The sequence below is a fragment of the Falco biarmicus genome, chromosome 4, assembly GCF_023638135.1.
Source record: "Falco biarmicus isolate bFalBia1 chromosome 4, bFalBia1.pri, whole genome shotgun sequence".
NCBI classification, from domain to species: domain Eukaryota; kingdom Metazoa; phylum Chordata; class Aves; order Falconiformes; family Falconidae; genus Falco; species Falco biarmicus.
Genome location: NC_079291.1, coordinates 79,332,988 through 79,354,125, shown reverse-complemented (window position 1 = coordinate 79,354,125; position 21,138 = coordinate 79,332,988). Strand labels below are relative to the sequence as shown.

The 21,138-nt window shown below is 38.1% G+C and overlaps 1 protein-coding gene across 1 annotated transcript in view; it reads left to right on the top strand.

Annotated features, from left to right (window-relative positions):
* DNAH3 (dynein axonemal heavy chain 3) overlaps positions 1–21,138 on the top strand; it is a 66,922-nt gene that overhangs the window by 39,555 nt on the left and 6,229 nt on the right. Inside the window, exons 40-59 of the mRNA XM_056337259.1 lie at positions 153–282; positions 771–1,007; positions 1,386–1,489; positions 2,532–2,826; positions 3,265–3,444; positions 4,461–4,584; positions 4,678–4,834; positions 5,764–5,907; positions 6,501–7,167; positions 7,302–7,467; positions 7,819–8,035; positions 8,982–9,164; positions 10,057–10,255; positions 11,171–13,312; positions 14,251–14,476; positions 14,802–15,046; positions 16,577–16,693; positions 18,165–18,319; positions 19,056–19,223; positions 20,662–20,804. Coding sequence (XP_056193234.1) covers positions 153–282; positions 771–1,007; positions 1,386–1,489; positions 2,532–2,826; positions 3,265–3,444; positions 4,461–4,584; positions 4,678–4,834; positions 5,764–5,907; positions 6,501–7,167; positions 7,302–7,467; positions 7,819–8,035; positions 8,982–9,164; positions 10,057–10,255; positions 11,171–13,312; positions 14,251–14,476; positions 14,802–15,046; positions 16,577–16,693; positions 18,165–18,319; positions 19,056–19,223; positions 20,662–20,804 — 5,999 coding nt within the window. The remainder of the gene's footprint in view (positions 1–152; positions 283–770; positions 1,008–1,385; positions 1,490–2,531; positions 2,827–3,264; positions 3,445–4,460; positions 4,585–4,677; positions 4,835–5,763; positions 5,908–6,500; positions 7,168–7,301; positions 7,468–7,818; positions 8,036–8,981; positions 9,165–10,056; positions 10,256–11,170; positions 13,313–14,250; positions 14,477–14,801; positions 15,047–16,576; positions 16,694–18,164; positions 18,320–19,055; positions 19,224–20,661; positions 20,805–21,138) is intronic.

Genomic DNA, 21,138 nt, shown 5'->3' with positions numbered 1-21,138 from the left:
AGTACTGCTTGACACAGGTCCTTTCCTGATAACCCGCTCTGCCAACTTGGAGAATTTCTGATGCTTTGTGTTTTATTGAGAGAGAATTGAGTGACAGTGGGAAATGTGGCACTCCTGCATTGTTTAAAAGCCATTTCCTTTTCTCCTGGTAGGTCAATGACATGTTTATGTGGCTAGTCCAGCCCTGTTTAGAGTTTATTCACCTTCATTGCAAAGCCATTGTACAAACGTCCTCTATTCACTTGAGTTACAGCTTGATGAAACTCTATACTTGTCTGCTTGGTAAGTACCCAAAGCGTTACTCTTCTCATTTTGATTTTTCTTTTTTTCCTGCTGTGTCCCATGGTAAGATGCAGGTTATTGGGTGCGAGGGAATACCAAAGGAATTCCATACTGTTGAGATCATACAACACACTTGGTGATCTCCCTGATCAGTATAATAATAGTTCTTTGACTAGCGTATGGCGCTTTTGAATTTGACGTCATTACAAAACTGAACATGATCATGTGAGTGTATTCCGTATGTTTTGCTTGCTGTTTGCTAGCATCTGAAGAAAAGAATTACGATATTTGGTAAATATTTTTTCTTCTCATTTATTTTTATTTGTAAACAGGATTTTGCACAGACAAGATCCTCACTCTGTAGGTTGGCTTTGTTCCACTGAAGACAAGGCTCTAAGTTTGTCTCAATGCTTTTGCGAAAATGCATTTTGAATTGGGATTTATGGTTGTAACTGGTATTTAACTAAAATTCAAAATATGTGTTTTAGATGAAATAAAGGAATCCGAGGAAGAAGAGAAGGAAAGCATGTCTAGTCAGCATATCACCTTGTGGCTGCAGGGGCTTTTCCTTTTTGCTTTGGTTTGGACAGTTGGTGGGATCATCGATGCAGACAGCAGAAAGAAATTTGATTTGTTTTACCGCAACTTGCTAATGGGAATGAATGAGGAAAACCCACGCCCTAGAAGTGTGAAGCTTACGAGAAACAATATCTTTCCAGAAAAAGGTGCTTCTTCATAACTGTACTTGCCTGGCCTTTATATGAAGCAATAAGAAAACTTGGCATTTTAAGGGAGAATAGAGTGCCTGGCAGATGTTAAGTCTGCAGCAGAGTCACCATCTGCCAAGCCTTGGGCTGCACAGTTGGGTGCTCTTTCCTGGCTCTTTTAACCAGGAGTAGCATATGCCTCATGTTGTACTCGAACACCATAGCTGAATCTGACCTAAAATAATTTGGTAATGATAATGGTGGGGGGCGGGGGGAGGGTATCTTTTGTACTAGAAAGCCTTCATTATCTCACAGTGTTCAATGCCTCACACTAAAATGATCAAAGTTTGTTCTTTAATCGGTGGGTTTTCTTATGTTGTGTTTTTCAATTAACAGGGAGTGTTTATGACTTCTATTTTTACAAGCATGGCAGTGGGCAGTGGAATCTGTGGACAGAGTACATCACAAAAGAAGAGCAAGTTATCTCCCCAGGGGCTAAGGTTCACATTGATATCTTTCATTATAGAAAATAATTATTTGATTAAGTGATTTAGACGTAGAAATCAACTGCCTTAGCTAGCTCTGATTCTACTGTATTAGGCCGTTTAATGTTTGATCTGCAACATTTTGTTAATCTCCTGTAGGCTCCTGTTCATGCTTATGTCTTAATTCTGGTACCATCAATATTGAAACTTCAGCACTGCAGGTGAACATGGAGCCTGAGGTTGGCTAGGGGTTTAAATTTTTGATTCTGCTTTTCTCTCTGTAATAGCATCTGATGCTATAGAAATCTTGGTGGGAAAAAGCCAAAGCCTGAATTTCCATTCCTTCATTTTTGTTTTCCGTGGTTGATGTCATGATGGTATAGTATGAGTTAATCAGAGAAAGCAAGCAAAGAGACTTACTACTTCTTTGGGATATGGAGAGCAGTACTGACAGTCCTGGATCCCCTCCGTTTCCAAATAGACTCACTCACATTTTGATGGCAGCTGTGAACTCAAGGGAAGTGTAGCACAGCAGAGGTCTGCAAAAAGTACCTATTCTGGAGATGAAATTTCAAGATAACTTAAGTGATGTTTGTTCAGCTTTTCATTCCATTGTAGTTGCAACTGCCTTGTCTATTAAGTACATGAGAGATGTAAGATTACATTTCATTCTGCTGTCTAAAATCTTTATTGTTGTCTAGTGTACAGCTCCTAATGATAAGTGGAAGATGAAGAGAAAAAGATTTCCATAGCACTGTTCCTTTCCTCTTGCGCAGTAGGGGAACAGAAATAAGCCATATTTAACTCTGCAGTTCTCCTTCCAGGCTTCATATAGCGTCTATGAACCATAATATAGGTAATACTAGTGGTGCTATTTACTGTATAAACACTGAACAAGACGTGGGGCCATACTATCTACCAGAGCCTTGTTATAGCTTAGGTTTTCAGGTAAAAGAATTTTTGTGCTACAGGCTTCCTGTAGTTGCTTGCAAATATTCATGTTGAATGTTTTAGATGTTTGATTTTCATGGACTTGTTTTACTTTTCTCTGTAATAGGTATCTGAGCTGATCATTCCAACAATGGAAACTGCCAGGCAGATGTTTTTTCTTAAAACATATGTGGAGCATAATGTCCCTTTGCTTTTTGTGGGTCCCACTGGCACTGGAAAATCAGCTATAACCAACAATTTTCTATTGCAACTTCCAAAGGAAAAATGCATCCCAAACTTCATAAATTTCTCTGCAAGAACCTCTGCTAACCAAACTCAGGATACTATTATGTCCAAGCTGGAGAGAAGAAGAAAAGGATTATTTGGACCTCCTTCGGGGAAAAAAGCTATAATATTTGTGGGTAAGATACCTTTTTCAGGGTTTTTATATCATTTAATTCTGATTTAAGCAAAAGAAGTGGTTCATTCAGACTAGTAATTTTGGATTGCCTCGGTGCTCTTTGGCTGTTTTCAGGCATCCAAAGAAGGATTAGCAGTGCCCTCTGCTGAAAGGTTTCTGTTTAAGTGGCGGTTGTCTTCAGAATGGTGCATTCAGCGTTGCAGTGTGACATGAAATAAAATAGAACAAAATCCCAACCACATTAAGTTAAAACTTCACCCATAAGTATGCCTGTAAAGTATAATGTCATTCGATTCTGGTTAGTTTAATGAGAAGCAAGAATAACAAGACACCACCTTTTTCTGCCTCTAGTTCAGTTATTTTTTCTTCTTAGCTTTGAAAGGAAACTGTAATTCCTAAACACTGAGGGATTTTTAATCCATGTCTGTGTTCTCCATAGATGATCTAAACATGCCTGCAAAGGAAGTGTATGGAGCCCAGCCACCTATTGAGCTTCTCAGACAATGGATTGATCACGGTCACTGGTACGACAAGAAAGATGCATCCAAGATTAATATCATAGATGTACTGCTTGTTTCAGCTATGGGTCCACCTGGGGGAGGCAGGAACGATATTACAGGTAGGATATATATTACTATGCCAAGTAGTTATTTAACTGGCTGATGTTAAGAGGCAGGTTCAGTTCTGCTGGTGACTAATTGTACATTTATCTATTACTTGTAGATGTACAGACATGTTCACTGGCTGGGTTGTTCAAAGTAGAAATCTGTATGCTTAAGGTCAAATCTGTACCTTTTCCAGGGGCAGTTTAAGTAACATTAGAAACAATGTTTTTAATGTTGATTAAACTCTGAATGATGATAATTCCAAAATTAGAGAACTGGACACTTTTTCTATCTCTTGTTCTTTGGATAAGGGAGGGAGTACATCTTCTTGCCAAGTCTTTCTGGCTGTTCTCTTCTGAAAATGTATCTCCTGCTGCTAAGATAGGCTGCCTGCATTTACTTACAAGCATTTTGCCTGCAAAAGTCCATGAGTCCTGTCATATCACCATAAGGAGATTATATTTTCTAATGAAAAAGTTATGCCAGTAAAAGCCCTAATGTAGCTACAGCTACACCGTTAATAAGGCACTTCATGCTGCTTTGTTTCATATAAACACTAATACAGTTATTACTGTATGTCCTCTAAGGAGGCTTTATTAAAATAACAATTCTGATACAGTTAATTTGTAAAATTTACTAGTGTATAGACTGATATATTTTTTTTAGATGAAAGCCAATAACAAGATCCTTGATTTTGTGAAGTTTTACTGTGTCATATCACAGTCAACAGGGCTAATATAAGCTTAAATTTAAATGTGGGTAATAGCAGCTTTGTTGTAGTGGAGACTTATGTTTTTCATATTAAAACCAGTTATTCTAAGTGAAATACTGATAGAAAATATAAACTGTGTTTATATTTGTTTTGCATCACTGCTGAAGCAGAAATTTGCCAGAAACAAGATCATGGAGCTGGACCCAGATTCAAATGTTGTTGTTTGAGTGCCAGTCAATCCTAGAATATGCTAGCTGAAAGGTGGACAAATGTTTGGACATTCCTAAATCTTTCTGCATCATTTTGTCTGTATTACAGGACGTTTCACACGGCACTTGAACATTGTATCTATATGTTCTTTTGATGATGACATATTAACCAAGATTTTTACTGCAGTTGCTGATTGGCATTTCAGCAAAGGCTTTGAGCCTGTATTTCTAAGGTAATGTGATATATTTCCTGTAATGCCTTTGTAGTTTTTTTCTCCTGCAGTTTATCTTCAAAAGTTAAAATTGTATCTCTTCTCCTTCTTAAGGCTGGGTAAGATGATGGTCCAAGCGACAATGTCAATTTATAAAATGGCAGTTGATAATTTTCTCCCAACTCCTTCAAAATCCCACTATGTCTTTAATCTACGGGATTTTTCCAGGGTTATTCAAGGAGTGCTGCTCTGTCCACACACTCATTTGCAAGTAAGTTGTAGTTCAATTATGTTGCTGTAAGAAAAAGAAATGGAAAAAGTAAATTACTTTTATAATATCAGTCAGTAAACATCTCAAAATAAATGAACTATGATTTCAACAGATTTACAAGGTTTCAAATCAGGATAGTCCTGGAATACCTTGTTATAGATTTTCAGTCTGTCTCTGAAGGAGACAGGTGTCCTTTTTGTTAATATTCTTTACATGTGTTACAGTTGGGCCCCAAGGTCCAAGGCTCATCTGTTAAGGCCTGTACGTCAAGTCAGACAGTCCCTTCTCTTGAACTTGCAAACTAAATATACAGAAGAAACAAACGTGGGAAGACTCGCTATCTCTCTTTCACAAATGACAAGCTCGTCAGTGAACAAGACTGAATAGTTTAGCCCCAAGTTCGCCAGTTGTCATAAACTACAAATGGATACTGATATGTACAATTTTCATCCTCCTCCTTTCATCCATTTTCAGTAAAATGTCAGGTTAAAGGAGTATTAAACATTTCCTTTCTTTAGGGGAATGATTTTGGTGCAGAAACAGAACAAAACAGCTACAAGCTATTCAGAGGAAATCTTAGCCAGCAACAGTTTTGAGCAGGGCTTGAGTTAGAGCCTGTGAGCCCTATCTTTAAAGATTTATTCTGTACTTTATCTTGGAAGGGTGGGGAGAATTGATACAGTAGAGAAAAATGCTTTGACATAAGAGCCCCAGTTTGTATGGTCACAAAGGACAAGGTGGTAACTAGATGAGGAAGCTGGTTAAGTTAGCAGATGCGGAGCCATGTGCTGAATGGCTTGGAATTGAAAGATTCCCACTGAGTTTAGTACAAGGTATGGCAGGGTCCAGATGGACATTTCTGTCCTTTTGTTTTTAAACAAATCCTGCCTGGGCTATATTTACCTGGTTTCTTGTATTTGCTTTTTCAGGATGGAGATAAACTGATCAGACTTTGGATTCATGAGGTTTACCGAGTTTTCTATGATCGCTTAGTTGATGAGGAGGACAGGAAGGTATTCTTTCAGATGGTACAAGAGACAACATCAAATAGCTTCAAGCAGAGCTTTAATAAGGTATTTTCGGATAATGTCTGGGACCAAGAATGAGACTGATGCATTTGCAGAAGCACTTAGACATTGAGATTACATTAGTATTGGACACATTTTGAATTATTTCGATTAGTGCATTTTAAAGATATGAAAGGTCTTCTATTCAGTATTGAATATTTGTGGTCAAGGTAATACAAATCACTTCATATCAGAATGATTCATAACTTCAAAAGGATTCTGTGTTGGTACAGAGGACTATCTGGAATAAGTGTCTTGCACAATATTTATATGTGCTTTTCCTTAAGTTAATATTTGGATGAGCCGATGGGAGTAGTGGATACTTTTTTGAGAAACCTTCTGGGAACTTGTCCTGTATTTGACAGAAAATCTGCCTGTGAAGTATGCATATGTGGAAACTTGCTTGTCAACCTACAACATTTAGGTGTTTTTTTGTGTTGTGGGTTTTTTTTTTTGTCCAGACTAGGGTAATATCTGGAATAGCTGGAAAACAGTGCTTCCCACAGTATTATTACTATGTAGATATGAATGATTATATCTTTAAGGAAAATAATTCTCTAATAGTTTGAAATATCTGTTGATTCTTGTCTTTTCCCTAGGTACTGAGTCATCTCTCACCTACTGGAAGAATCTCTGATGATAATATTCGCAGCTTGTTCTTTGGAGATTATTTGAAGCCAGACAGTAATGTAAAAGTGTATGATGAAATCACAGATTTAAAGCAACTGACAACTGTCATGGAATACTACCTTGAGGAATACAACAACATCAGCAAAACACCAATGTCCTTAGTCATGTTCAAGTTTGCTATTGAGCATATCTCAAGGATATGCAGAGTACTGAAACAGGATAATGGACATCTGTTGTTGGTGGGGGTCGGTGGGAGTGGTCGACAAAGTGCTACCAAGCTGGCCACCTACATGAATACCTTTGAACTCTTTCAAATTGAAATTACGAAGTCCTATGGAATCAATGAATGGAAAGATGATGTTAAACGAGCCATGCTGAAAGCAGGTGTTGGTAACAAGAATGTGTCCTTTTTGTTCTGTGATAATCAAATAAAGGATGAAGCATTTTTAGAAGACATCAATATGCTTTTAAATACTGGTGATGTGCCTAATATCTTTGCAGCAGATGAGAAAGCTGAAATTGTTGAGAAAATGCAAGGTGCAGCAAGGATGGAGAACAGGAAAATTGAAGCCACTCCCCTTGCTATGTACAATTTCTTTATTGAAAGGGTGAAGAAAAATTTGCATATTGTCTTAGGTCTGTATACAGTGTGTTATTTCTTAGAATATTTTTTCTTAAACTTAGTGTTTTCTGCTTACTAACTGCAAACAACCTTAGGTAACTATTGCAATTATTTTTATTCGGTTTTTGGTTGGTTTTTTTTTCCCTAGCCATGAGCCCTATTGGAGATGCATTTCGGAATCGATTACGGATGTTCCCTTCACTGATAAACTGCTGCACCATTGATTGGTTCCAAACCTGGCCGACAGATGCATTGGAAATGGTTGCTAACAAGTTTCTAGAGGAAGTTGAACTTGAAGATGACATTAGAAAAGAGTATGAGTTTAGCTGTCAAACGTATCTCCCCTCCCAGTCACACCCTCAACTTACTTGATCAGGAAACTGTCCTTGTAATGGATAAAGCTAAGCCAACACTGGGATTTCAGTGCAAGTTAAGAGATACCTAGATATATGAATCTGATGTTTCTGAAAGTCAGGCCACTCTTTGAAAGGAGTCTAAAATATTTCTTATAATGGGGAAAAACCAATTCTGCCTTCACTTTTATATACACATATATGTGTACATAATTATTCACTAATATAATTTAATAAGCTTAGAGTAATTTCCTCATCATTAGCATAAAGACAGATTGTATTTTCGTAGTAATGTGGAAAAATTTTCTCTAGGGTTGTGTCAATGTGTAAATATTTCCACGAAAGTGTGAGAGAGCTCTCCATCAACTATTACACTACACTGCGAAGACACAACTATGTCACACCAACTTCATACCTAGAATTGATTCTTACCTTTAAGACTCTGCTGAATAGCAAAAGGCAAGAAGTTGACATGATAAGGACTCGTTATCTTACGGGACTTCAAAAACTTGACTTTGCGTCTTCACAAGTAAGTTTCAGATGAAAACACTGAATATGTGCCATATGCATATTTTAGTATGGGGTCTGTATAAGGTGATTAAAACTTACAAAAATAAAACTTGTTAAATTCCCTTTTCACTATTTTCATGATGCTATTGATAATTTTCTATAGAAAGCCAGCAAAGTTAAATTACTTCTTAGTCATTTCAAGAAATTGTGGTATGTAAGTTTGGATTATAGCACTTAATGGAAAGCTAAAAGAAATGGATGGTACTCCTTAAATGTTTAAGAACTAAATCTTACAAATTTCAATATTTTTGCAAAACCTTATATGGAGAATCCATGCTTTGGCATCCTAGTACCTATTACCCGTTCCAAAATAATGGAGAAGTTGAAGGATATTGTAAGGCAATAACAAACATTAATTCCTGAGTAGATTCCCAGTAGGAAATTGATCAGGGTGCAGGTAAATAACCCCCTGTTTCAAGCCATGTGATCCAGGTATTGATCTTCCTAAAATGCAAAGTAAAGGGGCTTCCAGATACTTGCTGGATGAAGAAAAACATCCAGTTTGCAGCTGTTGCTGTCACTAATTCTGTTTCCTTCTGAGTTTCTTTTGAATGTTGTTTTCCACCTGTGCAATAAAGGATTACTTGGGGTTCCATAAGCTGAAACTGACTATGAGGGAAAAAAACCCAATTAATTTATTTATTTATCATTATTGAAGTTAAGTGGATCATAAAAAAGCAAGCATATTATATGGATGATAAATGGGCAGATTTTTTTAAAGGATTTCTTTAACAGCTCTTAGTTCTCTAGCCTAATTTTACTATTTAAATAATTATTTAGATCATGTCCCTTTTTAGATTGTATTAGTATAGTGTCTTCTGACCTTTCTCTCTAAGACATCAAGATGTGAATTGCATGTAATGTTTACACAATTTCTTTCTTGATTTCCTTTTTATGTTCATCAGGTTGCAGAGATGCAGAAAGAACTGACTGCCCTTCAGCCTGAACTGATTCGAACTTCTGCAGAAACAGACAAAATGATGATCCAGATTGAAAAGGAAACAACTCAAGTAGATGCAAAGAAGGAACTGGTGTCAGCAGATGAAAAAGAGGCTAATGAAGCAGCAGCTGTTGCTAAAGCTATTAAGGTAGTGTACAAGGGCTTGAGCCTGAAGTATGATGGGTTCCAAGTCTTTGCAAGTAAATAGGAGTTGTGATGATGTATTAATGGGATGATTCAAGCACTTAAAGTAACAAAGTTGCAAGAGATGATAAATGACATATTCCTAATTTAAACAAGGTAAATTTTGGCTGGAGTATGACTATATCTCATAGTACTGCATAGCTTCCCTTACTAGTTCACATCCCAAAAGCAGTATCACTTTTATTTCTGTTGTAATATGTTCTCCTTCTCAACAGATTGAATAATGAGGTTATACTGTTTCCAGGCCCAAAGACTGTTTAGAGTGAGCTGAGATAATTTGGCGTAGCGCTGCGTGGAGCCCTATTAGGCATCACCTAAGAGATACTGCCACAGCCAGATCTCTGTAGCACAGAATTTCCCATGGGAAGCTGCAGGATTCCTCAGTATTTTTTTTTTAACTAGTTGGTAGTGTGTGAGAGATAAGATAGATAATTACTGAGACCTGAGTACATGATAAAGAATTTAAGCTACATAGTGTATAGTTTTTACCTGATCAGCACTGTAAGATTTAACTAAGAACAACCATATAAAACCAGTATTTTAATTCTCCTTGTCAGACCAGAAGGACTTTGATCTTGGAAGCTTGTCTGGCTTTTTCTGCCATCAGTTCAGCTTATGGAAGTTAGTAATTTTTCTACAAACCTTCCCTGTTTAAACTGCGCAAACTGTGAAAGTAGTTTTCTCTCCAAGAAACACAATGTTGTGAAGAGTCTTTTTATTAGGTACTTAGGAGCAGAGAAGGTTCTTTGAGGCTGTGCTGTAGAGAGGTCGTCACTACACGTTGCAGATGTGGTATTGTAGGAAGGTTTACAGGCTGCTGCCCAATGTCTTCACAGGACGAATGTGAAGGAGACCTTGCTGAGGCCATGCCCGCTTTGGAGGCAGCGCTTGCAGCTCTTGATACCCTGAATCCTTCAGACATCTCTCTTGTGAAATCCATGCAGAATCCACCTGGTCCTGTTAAGCTTGTCATGGAGAGCATCTGTGTCATGAAGGGAACTAAACCAGAGAAAAAGCCTGATCCAAGCGGCAGTGGTAATGATGCAGTATTTGTTATCCCTGCCCTAGGAATGCTTGGGGTACTGCTGTGTTGTGCTGGTGAAGTGCTTCTGGTGTGAATGCAACCATGTGCACTAAAAGTGCGTTTTGCTGGCGCTGACTTAGAATTACGCTGCATAGCTAAGAGCTGCTTTTGCCTTGTAACATACTGCCCTTGCTTGACACTGTTGTACAGACTTTGTAAGTATGACCCCAGTCACCAGCACAAAGTAATTTCTTCAACTTGCTTTGACCTAATCTTGAAATTTGCATCACCTTGAGGAGCTCTGGGAGCTGGAGGTGTGCTGTGCACCATTTGCCTGCATTTTCCCCTCTAATCCCTGCTACCAATCTGTATCAGTTATGCCTAGAGAGAGAATTCTAGCTATACCCCTGCCATAAGTAATTACTTTAACAAGCTCTTTCTGTGTGGTTTATGGTGTTATTGTGGGATTGCACAGTATCTGCAAGGTAGGAAAGAGAATTTCTTCTTTCGTTTTTCTTCTACCTTATGCCCCCACAGTTCAACCCGTCATGACTGAAAATAAGAATTCTATAAATGCCTTTCATCCAAAACTGTTTTATCTAGATTAGGAAGGAATGCTTTCACATAGTTACTGACCTACCTGATAAACTACGCTAAGAAAGACTGTATAGTGATTTGTTTCCCTTATTTTGCTTGGTTGATTTAGAATTAATATGTAATTAACAAATATGACATAGGTTAGTGATGCTGATATTTCTGTCTGAATTTCTTTAGGTAATGATTTTCCCAAACTCGTTAACAGTAGTCGCATAGAAAAATTTTGTTGCAAAATCACTGATGTTAATTCTCCATATTATGTTTCAAGTATTTTTTTCAGTTTGAACATGCATTTTTTAAGTCTGATTTTAGTATTATTTGCAATATAGGTAAAATGCTAGAAGACTACTGGGGGCCATCTAGAAAAATTCTTGGAGATCTGAAATTCCTTGAGAGCTTAAAGACGTATGACAAGGATAATATTCCTCCCGCTATAGTGAAGAGAATTAGAGAGAGGTTTATTGACCATCCAGATTTTCAGCCAGCTGTCATTAAAAATGTCTCATCTGCCTGTGAAGGACTATGCAAGTGGGTGCGAGCCATGGAGGTGTATGACCGTGTAGCAAAAGTGGTTGCCCCAAAGCGTGAACGTTTGAGAGCTGCAGAAGGATTACTGGACATTCACATGCAGAAGCTAAAAACAAAACAAGCAGAACTTAAGGAGGTAGTTGATCGCCTCCAAGCTCTGAATGATGAGTTTGACAACATGAATGACCGAAAGAGAGAGTTAGAAAACAATATTGAACTCTGTTCACAAAAGCTTGTGAGAGCTGAACAGCTAATTAGTGGTCTTGGTGGAGAGAAAGACAGGTGGACAGAAGCTGCACGATTATTAGGAATTCGGTATGTAGACCTTATAGGAGATGTGTTGTTATCATCAGGAACTGTGGCTTATTTGGGAGCCTTTACTGTTGATTACCGCCTAAAATGTCAAAAGCAGTGGCAGGTCGTGTGCCGTGAAAAGAACATACCATGCTCCAGTGATTTTAGCTTAACTAATACATTAGGGGATCCAGTCAAAATCCGTGCGTGGCAGATTGCTGGATTGCCAGTTGATTCTTTTTCCATTGACAATGGCATAATTGTTTCTAACTCAAGAAGATGGGCTTTAATGATAGATCCTCAAAGGCAAGCTAACAAGTGGGTAAAAAATATGGAGAAAACTAACAGGCTGTCAGTTATCAAACTATCTGACACACATTATGTGAGGACGTTAGAAAATGCTATTCAGCTTGGAACACCAGTCTTGCTAGAAAATATTGGTGAAGAACTAGATGCTTTCATAGAACCCATTTTATTAAAGCTAATATTCAAACAACAAGGAGTAGAATACATGAAATTAGGGGAAAATATAATTGAATATTCACGAGATTTCAGGTTTTATATGACAACCCACTTAAGAAATCCTCATTATCTTCCTGAAGTGGCTGTAAAAGTTTGTCTACTCAACTTCATGATTACACCTTTTGGTCTTCAGGACCAGCTTCTTGGAATTGTAGCTGCAGAGGAAAAGCCTGAGCTAGAAGAAAAGAAAAATAAACTGATTATAGAAAGCGCAGCCAACAAAAAACAATTAAAAGAAATAGAAGATAAAATCCTGGAGATCCTTTCCAATTCAGAAGGAGACATCTTAGAAGATGAAACAGCAATTAATGTTTTATCTTCATCCAAAGAGTTATCTGAAGAAATCTCCGAAAAGCAAAAGATTTCCTCTGTTACTGAGATGCAGATAGATTCTACTCGAATGGGATATAAGCCAGTTGCTATTCATTCAGCTGTTGTCTTCTTCTGCATTTCTGATCTGGCAAACATTGAACCTATGTACCAGTATTCATTGATTTGGTTCATTAACTTGTATGTTCAATCTATTGCTAAAAGCAAAAAAAGTGAAGATCTAGAAGAGAGAATTAAAAATATAACCGAGCATTTCACTATAAGCATCTATAATAACATCTGTCGTTCACTGTTTGAAAAGGATAAGCTGTTATTCTCCTTCCTTCTGACAGTAGGCATTATGAAGGGAAAAGACCAAATAGATGATGAGGTTTGGCATTTCCTGCTGACAGGAGGTGTTGCTCTTGATAATCCTCACCCCAATCCAGCTCCAGATTGGCTGTCTGACAAATCATGGGCTGAGCTCGTACGTGCATCTAGTCTGAAAAACCTCCAGGGACTAATGGAACACGTAAGAGAGAATTTTTCAAAGTGGAAACTAATATATGACTCTGTAAGACCCCATGAAGAAGCCTTCCCAGATGCATGGAACACGTTGGTGGGGTTGGATCGCATGGTTATTCTCAGATGTTTGAGACCTGACAAAATTATTCCAGCAGTGCAGGCATTCATTGTGGAAAATATGGGAAGAACATTTATTGAACCACCTACTTTTGACCTTGGAAGAAGTTACAGTGATTCAAATTGTTGTGCCCCTTTGATTTTTGTATTATCACCAGGTGCTGATCCTATGGCAGGTGAGATTGGTATTAAAAAAATTGTTTTAATCTGGTTAAATGTCACTGAATGTGACTAAACTGATAATAGTGTAGGCCCCTTCATTTGTTCTTTAAAGTGTCTTTAAGGTAAAATACAGCAATAATGGAATATAAAACATTTGCATGTGTCCATATATAAACAATGGTAGTAAAATTGGTAGAGGGTAGCATGAATGTAGTGGGGAGAAAATGTCTAGGTCTGAGCAGCAATTTAGGGATCTAACAGCTTGTAACATCCAGATCAGTTTATAATTTATGAATGCATTACAACTATTTCAGTGGGTGTTTGGGACTTGCCTCAGTCTTGTTGCAACCCCTCCTCCAGAAAGTTTCCTCCCTCTCAGTTACTAATTAAATGGTGTATATGACCACACTTAAAAGCACATCTGTTAAATGTCCTTTAAACAATAGCCACCCAGATTATTTGTGAACCTGGTTTTCTGCCAAAAGAATTGTAATATGGAGCCATACCATACGGATGTATTTCCAGGAGGTACTGGTTTTGATGGCAAAGCTGGAAGGTTATTTTTAACCAGATCTAAAGATCCAATTTACAGCTTGACCCCCATAAGTAGTTGTACCCATGCAACAGAGAGAGTAGACAGCAACTAGAATGCAGGCTGGAATTAAGCGCTCGGAGCTAAAGGAGAGAACAGGCATTTCACCTGGCTAGTTTTGTGGGGGTTTTACTGTTACTTTATACACCTAAATTTTACCATATGCCTCAAACACAGTGACTGATACAGCATTTGATCCTACTTCTGGGTTGTTGAGGTGCTTTGGTGTTTTTTTCCAATTTACTAAAATATTTGTTGACTTTTGCCCCTTTAATTTTTATAGTATAAAAAATGATCAATACAACATAGATTACTTTCTAATAGACTTTGTCTTTGCATGTGTGAAACTTACCATCGTAGGTTTGCTAAAATTTGCTGATGACGTTGGCATGGGAGGCACAAGCATTCAAACTATTTCGCTTGGACAGGGACAGGGCCCAATAGCAGCAAAAATGATTTATCAGGCTATTACTGATGGAACCTGGGTAGTGTTACAGAACTGCCATCTTGCAACAAGCTGGATGCCTGCCTTGGAAAAAATCTGCGAGGAAGTTATAGTGCCTGAGAATACCAATGAGGAGTTCAGGTAGGAGTTTGTTTTGCTCTTTTTAATGGGAGTATTTCTCGTTTGCTGAAGATATTAGTAAAAAGAAATGAAAATTCTTTTGTGTGAACAGTTAAGTATAACATTTGTATTGTTTATGTGCAGTGATAAAATAAAGATACCTAATTAGGATGTTATCTTTTCTACCTGTCCAATATAATCTACTTTTTGCCTGCATTTTAGAACAAATGTAGATGTTATCAATATAGTTAAGAAATCAATAAAACAGTCTTCTGCAGATCAATATTGAGGATTTGTCAATATTGATTATTTTTTTTTATAATGTGCTTTTTAAAATTCTTTTCAGATTGTGGTTAACTAGTTATCCATCAGAAAAGTTTCCTGTTAGTATCCTCCAGAATGGCATCAAAATGACGAATGAGCCTCCAAAAGGAATTCGAGTGAACCTTCTTCGATCATACCTCAATGACCCCATCTCTGACCCTGTGTTCTTTAGCAGCTGCCAAAAGCCAGAAATGTGGCAAAAACTGCTGTTTGGCCTTTGCTTTTTTCATGCTGTTGTGCAGGAAAGGAGAAACTTTGGCTCACTGGGTAAGGTTTAGATTATTTTGCAAGTTGTTTCAAGATTAGTAGTTTTGAAATGCATTATTGGAACCTGTCTGTAAAAAGGCAGTATTGTTAGCAATATTACAAGAGTGTGATCTGTATTGCACAGAACACAGTAAAGTTTAAAAGCTGTTACTTTCAGGGGTTCTTGTTCAGACAAAGCTACTCTTGAAGCTAAATTACTAATTTATTACCATAGTTCTTACTAACCATCAAATCCAGTTCCGTTTTAAATTTTCATAATTAAGGATCTGTCTTTCTGCTTTTGTTATTTATGTGTGTACTTCATTTTAACAAAGCTAGTGCATATGCTTACTTGGTGTGAAACAAATTTCTGTAGCTGCATTGTGTTGTTCATAGCACAGCAATGAAAAGATACATATTTGTAAGATTTGTGCTTCAGGTTTTTCTGTAATCTTGAAATATTTAGGAAACTAGATAGAATTTCCACATGAAATATAGAAATGTATGGAATTACAGGTTCCATTTTTATAGCTATATAAAGCTTACGCTCTCCACTTAAGTTCTCAGCCTTCCACTCTTTGTCATAACGGGTTACTGTTACAAAATGTTATATTTTGACTGCAAATAACTGTCCTTATTTTAGTAGGCAGCTGTTTAAATAAACACTAGACTGCTAGTATGAAGATACTCATTCATTGCTTTAAAGTAAAAATACAGGTTTTGTAAGTGACAAAGACGTTAATTTTCAAAAGCAACATCCAGTGAAGGTTTAGATTAGATATTAGGAAAATTTTCTTCACTGAAAGAGAGGTCAAGCATTGGAACAGGCTGCTCAGGGAGGTGGTGGAATCGCCAACCCTGAAGGCGTTTAAAAACATGTAGATGTGGTGCTTAGGGACACGATTTATTGGTGGACTTGGCAGTCCTAGGTTAACAGTTAGACTTGATGATCTTAAAAATCTTTTCCAATCTAAATGATTTTATGATTCTATGATCTACTGTTTAATGTGACTGGCTGTCTGGGGAAAGGACAGTTGTAGCAATAGCCCGATTTTTTTATTTACTCTAGGAGTATAGGTTTTCTGAAGGATTTTCTTATCTGAAGTATGCTCCTGTGTGGTTTGTTTTAATTTTACTTTTTTACTCTGAATGTCCTATACAAAAAGCATTACTAGATGGGCAGACTGATTTAAAAATTAAAATAATCAATGAATTAAAACTGCTGTTCTCATCATTTCCAGATAGCAACAGATTAGCTTAAAGTACTGAGTAGGTCTGTGTTCTACTTAAGGTAAAATATAATTTTTCAGGAGCATGTGATGCCAAAATACAAAGATGGTACTATTATTTTAGGATACAGTATTGTTATGGAGTCGTATTGTCTCTTGTGCAATAAACAGCCTGATAAATTCCGGGGCTGCTACTAGGTACTGTCTGGCAGCTGTTACCTTCAGTTCTGCAGTTGCAGTATAATACCAATACCATCATTTCCTGAGTACGGTTATCAGGACAGTGCACCATTACCCTGTGTATCTTTTCTGAATTGAACAGGTTGGAACGTTCCATATGAGTTCAATGAATCTGACCTCAGAATCAGCATGCAACAAATCCAGATGTTTCTGAATGAATATGAAGAAATCCCATTTGAAGCTCTGACATATCTAACAGGTACAGGCATTACACCCTCTAACATGTTGACTTTCCTAGGCACTTTCAGCTGGTACAGTGATAAACTGGTGAATTCTTGACAAATTGAGTGGATTCCATTCAGGTTTACTTCCTTGGCCTTCCACATACTGAGAAGTGGGAACCCAAGCCCTCAGATGTCATCGCTGTCTTGGCCATTTATAGCTAGAAGAATTACTAAAGGTCCAGCAAACCTCCTGGTTTTTGTTTCATATATGTAAAAGAAAAACATCAATGGCCTTTATTTCACCTTAGCTGAATATGATCCTGAAACAGTAAGCATTGGCAGTTTACCAGAGGGTGTGATAATACTCATCAGTTTAAAGCAGGAGGTGTTGACATGTGTAAATAACTTGGTTGCTGTGCCTGTTCAGTTCTCTTTCTCCAGAAAGATAGCTGCTTCTTGGCACCTCCTTTGTCAGCCTTATAAAGATCATTCTTGATTTTTGCTAATATTATGATTAACTTTATGAAAAAGAATTTTGGGAGTCAGGATTAAAGGAATAACTGTGAGCTTTTAGCTGTTCTCTGTACTTTATATCGGTGTAAACCTCCCTTCATTGCTTGCCTATTACTTAAATCTCTCCAACCCCTTCTGCACAGGGTGTTGCATATTTGTAATCCCTTGGTTTTTACTGTATACATACATAAGAGCACAAGTCTTATGAGGAGCAGCTGAGGGAACTGAGGTTGGTTAACCTGGAGAAAAAGAGGCTTAGGGGAGATGTTATCACTCTCTGCAGCTGCCTGAAAGGAGGTTGTAGGCAGGTGGGGATCAGTCTCTTCTCCCAAGTAACAAGCAAGAGGGCAAGAGGAAATGGCCTCAAGTTGTGCCAGGGGAGGTTTAGATTGGATATTGGGAAAAAATGCTTCACTGAAAGGGTCGTCAGGCATTTTAACAGTCTGTCCAGGTAGGTGGTTGAGTCACTGTCCCTGGAGGTGTAGATGTGGTGCTTAGGGACCTGGTTTAGTGGTGGGCTTGGCAGTACTAGGTTAACAGTTGGACTTGATGATCTTAAAGGTCTTTCCCAATCTAAATTATTCTGTGATTCTATGATCAGGTTAAGTTTGTGTGAAAGGAAAAGACAAGGATCAGCTATATAGCACTGTTCAGATTTTGCCGGTTCTAAAAATTCTTCTGAGAATTTCAAGCAAAAGAGCTGTCATTTAAAACATGAGACTATTTACTGTGGCACGAGTAGCAGTTTTTCAGACCAGCTTATAGTGCTCCTCAAGCTTTTTATCATCAAGGCACACAAATTTGCCCCGTAGTTCCAAAGGTGTTAAAAGTGCCTAATTTCCATTGAATCAATTGAAGTATAGGACCTAAAAACTTTTGAGGATCTGGAGCTTAGGAACTTCAACTTACTGGAGCTACACTTTATTGCAAAACAACTTTTATTTGTTCATTAACTTTCAATTTTTCATCCTGGTTTTCTTTGTCCTTTCCCAGGGGAATGTAACTACGGAGGTAAAGTAACAGATGATAAAGACAGGCGTCTTCTCCTGTCCCTACTTTCCGTAGTCTATACCAAGGACATAGAACAGGACAAGTATATGCTTGCAGCTGGAGATGACTACTACATACCACCGCATGGTCCATATGAGGTGAGAAGATAATGGATGTAGATTCTCACTGACTTATTGGAACTAACCTTACCTGTTGAATACAAACCTTATCTGCTGAATACAACAAATAGAAAAGAAAACCCATGAGATCACAAAGCCATGTCAGAATATATCTTACGTATGAAATATCAATCTGGTACTTAATATCTAACACACTGCAATGGAGATGTAGTGATCACACAATATTCTGATGTTTGTTGATGCACCCCTATGCTGGTTTCCAGTACAGTTCTAGAAAGCTAATAGGAGTCAGGCTTCAGGAATTTACAGGGTACCTCTGCACCCTATGGCAACCACTTTTGTCTTGAAAGCAGTGATCAGGATGAGGAGGTGGAATGGCAGGTGTGTATACTCAGTTTTCATCCCCTTTTCCCCTTCTAACAACTGCATAGAGATAACAAATGTGCTCTAGCCTGCAGCTGTAGGGGTGATACATACAGCATCCTACCCTCTTCTGTGACTTACCAGTGCTCCTTGTGCATTTCCAATGTACATCCTTTGTCTTGCTTTCTCTTGCTACTTACATGAAGGCAGTAAGAACAACTCCTCAGTGAGTCTTTGAATCATTCAAAACTTTTGCATTTATCTCTGTGGATTGAACAATTCCTAGATGGATTTAACTGGGAACTAATGTGATTGTAAACAGGAAGGTTCTGTCCAAGTTGGGTTTACTGATCCTTGCATGATTTCTGGTATCTAAATGTTTCTTTTACAGTCTTACATTGAATACATACAGAGTTTACCAATTACAACACACCCTGAAGTGTTTGGACTTCATGAAAATGCAGACATCACCAAGGATAACCGGGAGACTAATCAGCTTTTCCATGGAGTGCTCCTGACTTTGCCTAGAGAAGCAGGGGGAGGTGGCAAGTCCCCTCAGGTAACTGGGGAAGAAAGATCAACTTGTATCTGGAGATGTGCCCTTTCCTGTGTGCCCTCTAGTTCTCTGAGTAATCCAACAACTCTCATCACATGGCTGTGGCATCGGGAGTAGATGTGAATGTCCCTGAAGAGAAGCAGACAGATTTGGCATAGAAGGACCTTTAAAGATGGAAGATACCCTAATGACTTTTAATTCAAATAGGTTAATACCACACAACCCCGCCTGGCTGAGTAGAGCATGCAGTTTGAATGTTTCTTTCACCTTTCATGACTTCAAATAACAGTGAAGTGCTTCGCTTCGGTCATGAATGGTAGTTAGAGCACAGTTAACAATCGCAGTTGGTAAAGCAACTGAAATCACATTCATCTCTAGGCAGTTTTAAAGTATGACATTTCATTCCAGTCTACACATTCCAGCGATGAGGTTTGTGCACTGGCCTGACTTCATCCCTGCCATTCTCACTAGGGGACAAACTGCAGAGTGCCAGGAAATTATATAAAGTCATTCAGCTATCAGGCAAGCCATGTGAGCCTGCTAGAGGCAGAAGTTGTCTTCCTGGTGAAGTCTGTGCTATAACGGCACTTCCAGTCTGTTACTACTCACTGAATGCTTGGGTTTTGAGATAGGATTTTTTGCTTCCCCTTGGCTGCTTCAGTTCTTACAGTCCCAAACATGTAACTCTGTGTGTGGCTTGCGTGGCACAAAGAAAAGGGGCAGTTTGGCAGAATGGAATCACTTAGACGTGGACCTCCCTGTCATCTACCCCTTCATGGGACCTGGTTGTGAAGATGCTGGGAATTTCTTCTCTTCATCCTGCTTGTGAAGATGCTGGGAATTTGTTTCCTTCATCCTGTCCTGGCAGCTCAGGATGCCCCTTTGAGACACAGATAAATGACCTTGCAAGCCCCTCAGACTTGTCATCCTGTATTTTATACACAAGTGGATTCTTGAAAAGTGGACTTGGTGGAGTCTCATTTCCGGCAGGGTTGTCTGGTGATCATATTCTCTCGTGTCTAATATGCTCTAAGTAAAGCTGCTCTCATGGCTGGGGTATTCATATGGTCTTCCTGCCATTTTCCCCATGCTGCATGCTTTCTTTTCCTTCATTGTGGCAACAGTAGGACTATGCTTGTCTGCCCTACTGCCGGTTTCCTTAGAAGTTACCTAAAACCTTTCTACAAATTCCAATGAAATTCCTAACAAATTTAAAATTATTGAGAAGGGAAAAGGAGCAAGCAGGCACATGTGGAGATAGACAAGATGATGCACAAAGGGAGTAAGAGCATGTAAGCATTATTTCTTTAGGAAAATGGACTAAAATACCTATGTGGTTTTATAGAAAAAATGTAAAATCTATAGGGTTTTGTGGAATTTACTGAATAAAAATAGGTGAAAAAAGGGAAATTCCATGTACATTGCAAACTTGTGATTTCAGGATATCGTTGAAGATTTGGCACAGGACATTTTATCCAAATTACCAGATGGCTTTGATGTTAAAGAGGTTATGAAGGTATACCCGGTACTTTACGAAGAGTCCATGAATACAGTTCTTAGACAAGAAATAATTCGATTTAACAGGTATGGCCAAGTGTTCTGTGTAGCACTACTAATAGTGAAATATGCTTGTGTTCATCAGTGCTAGCCACTCACAAGCCTTAAACAGTTACAAGCCTTTTATAAGACATTGTTCTTAACGTGATAGATTCTGCTTTGGATGTACCTTATGAAAAGGATTGAAAGCTGCGGATGACTACCTGAATGTAGAAATAGTACCTATATTCTTGGAGTATGAACTTAAATCATATTTGAGTTTGGTGTGTTGAGGTAGGGCAGCCTATTTTTTTTAAGTCATACCCAGGCCCCAGTACTCACAGCACACTATGTTAATTAGTGCTACAGTCTTTAAAGCTCT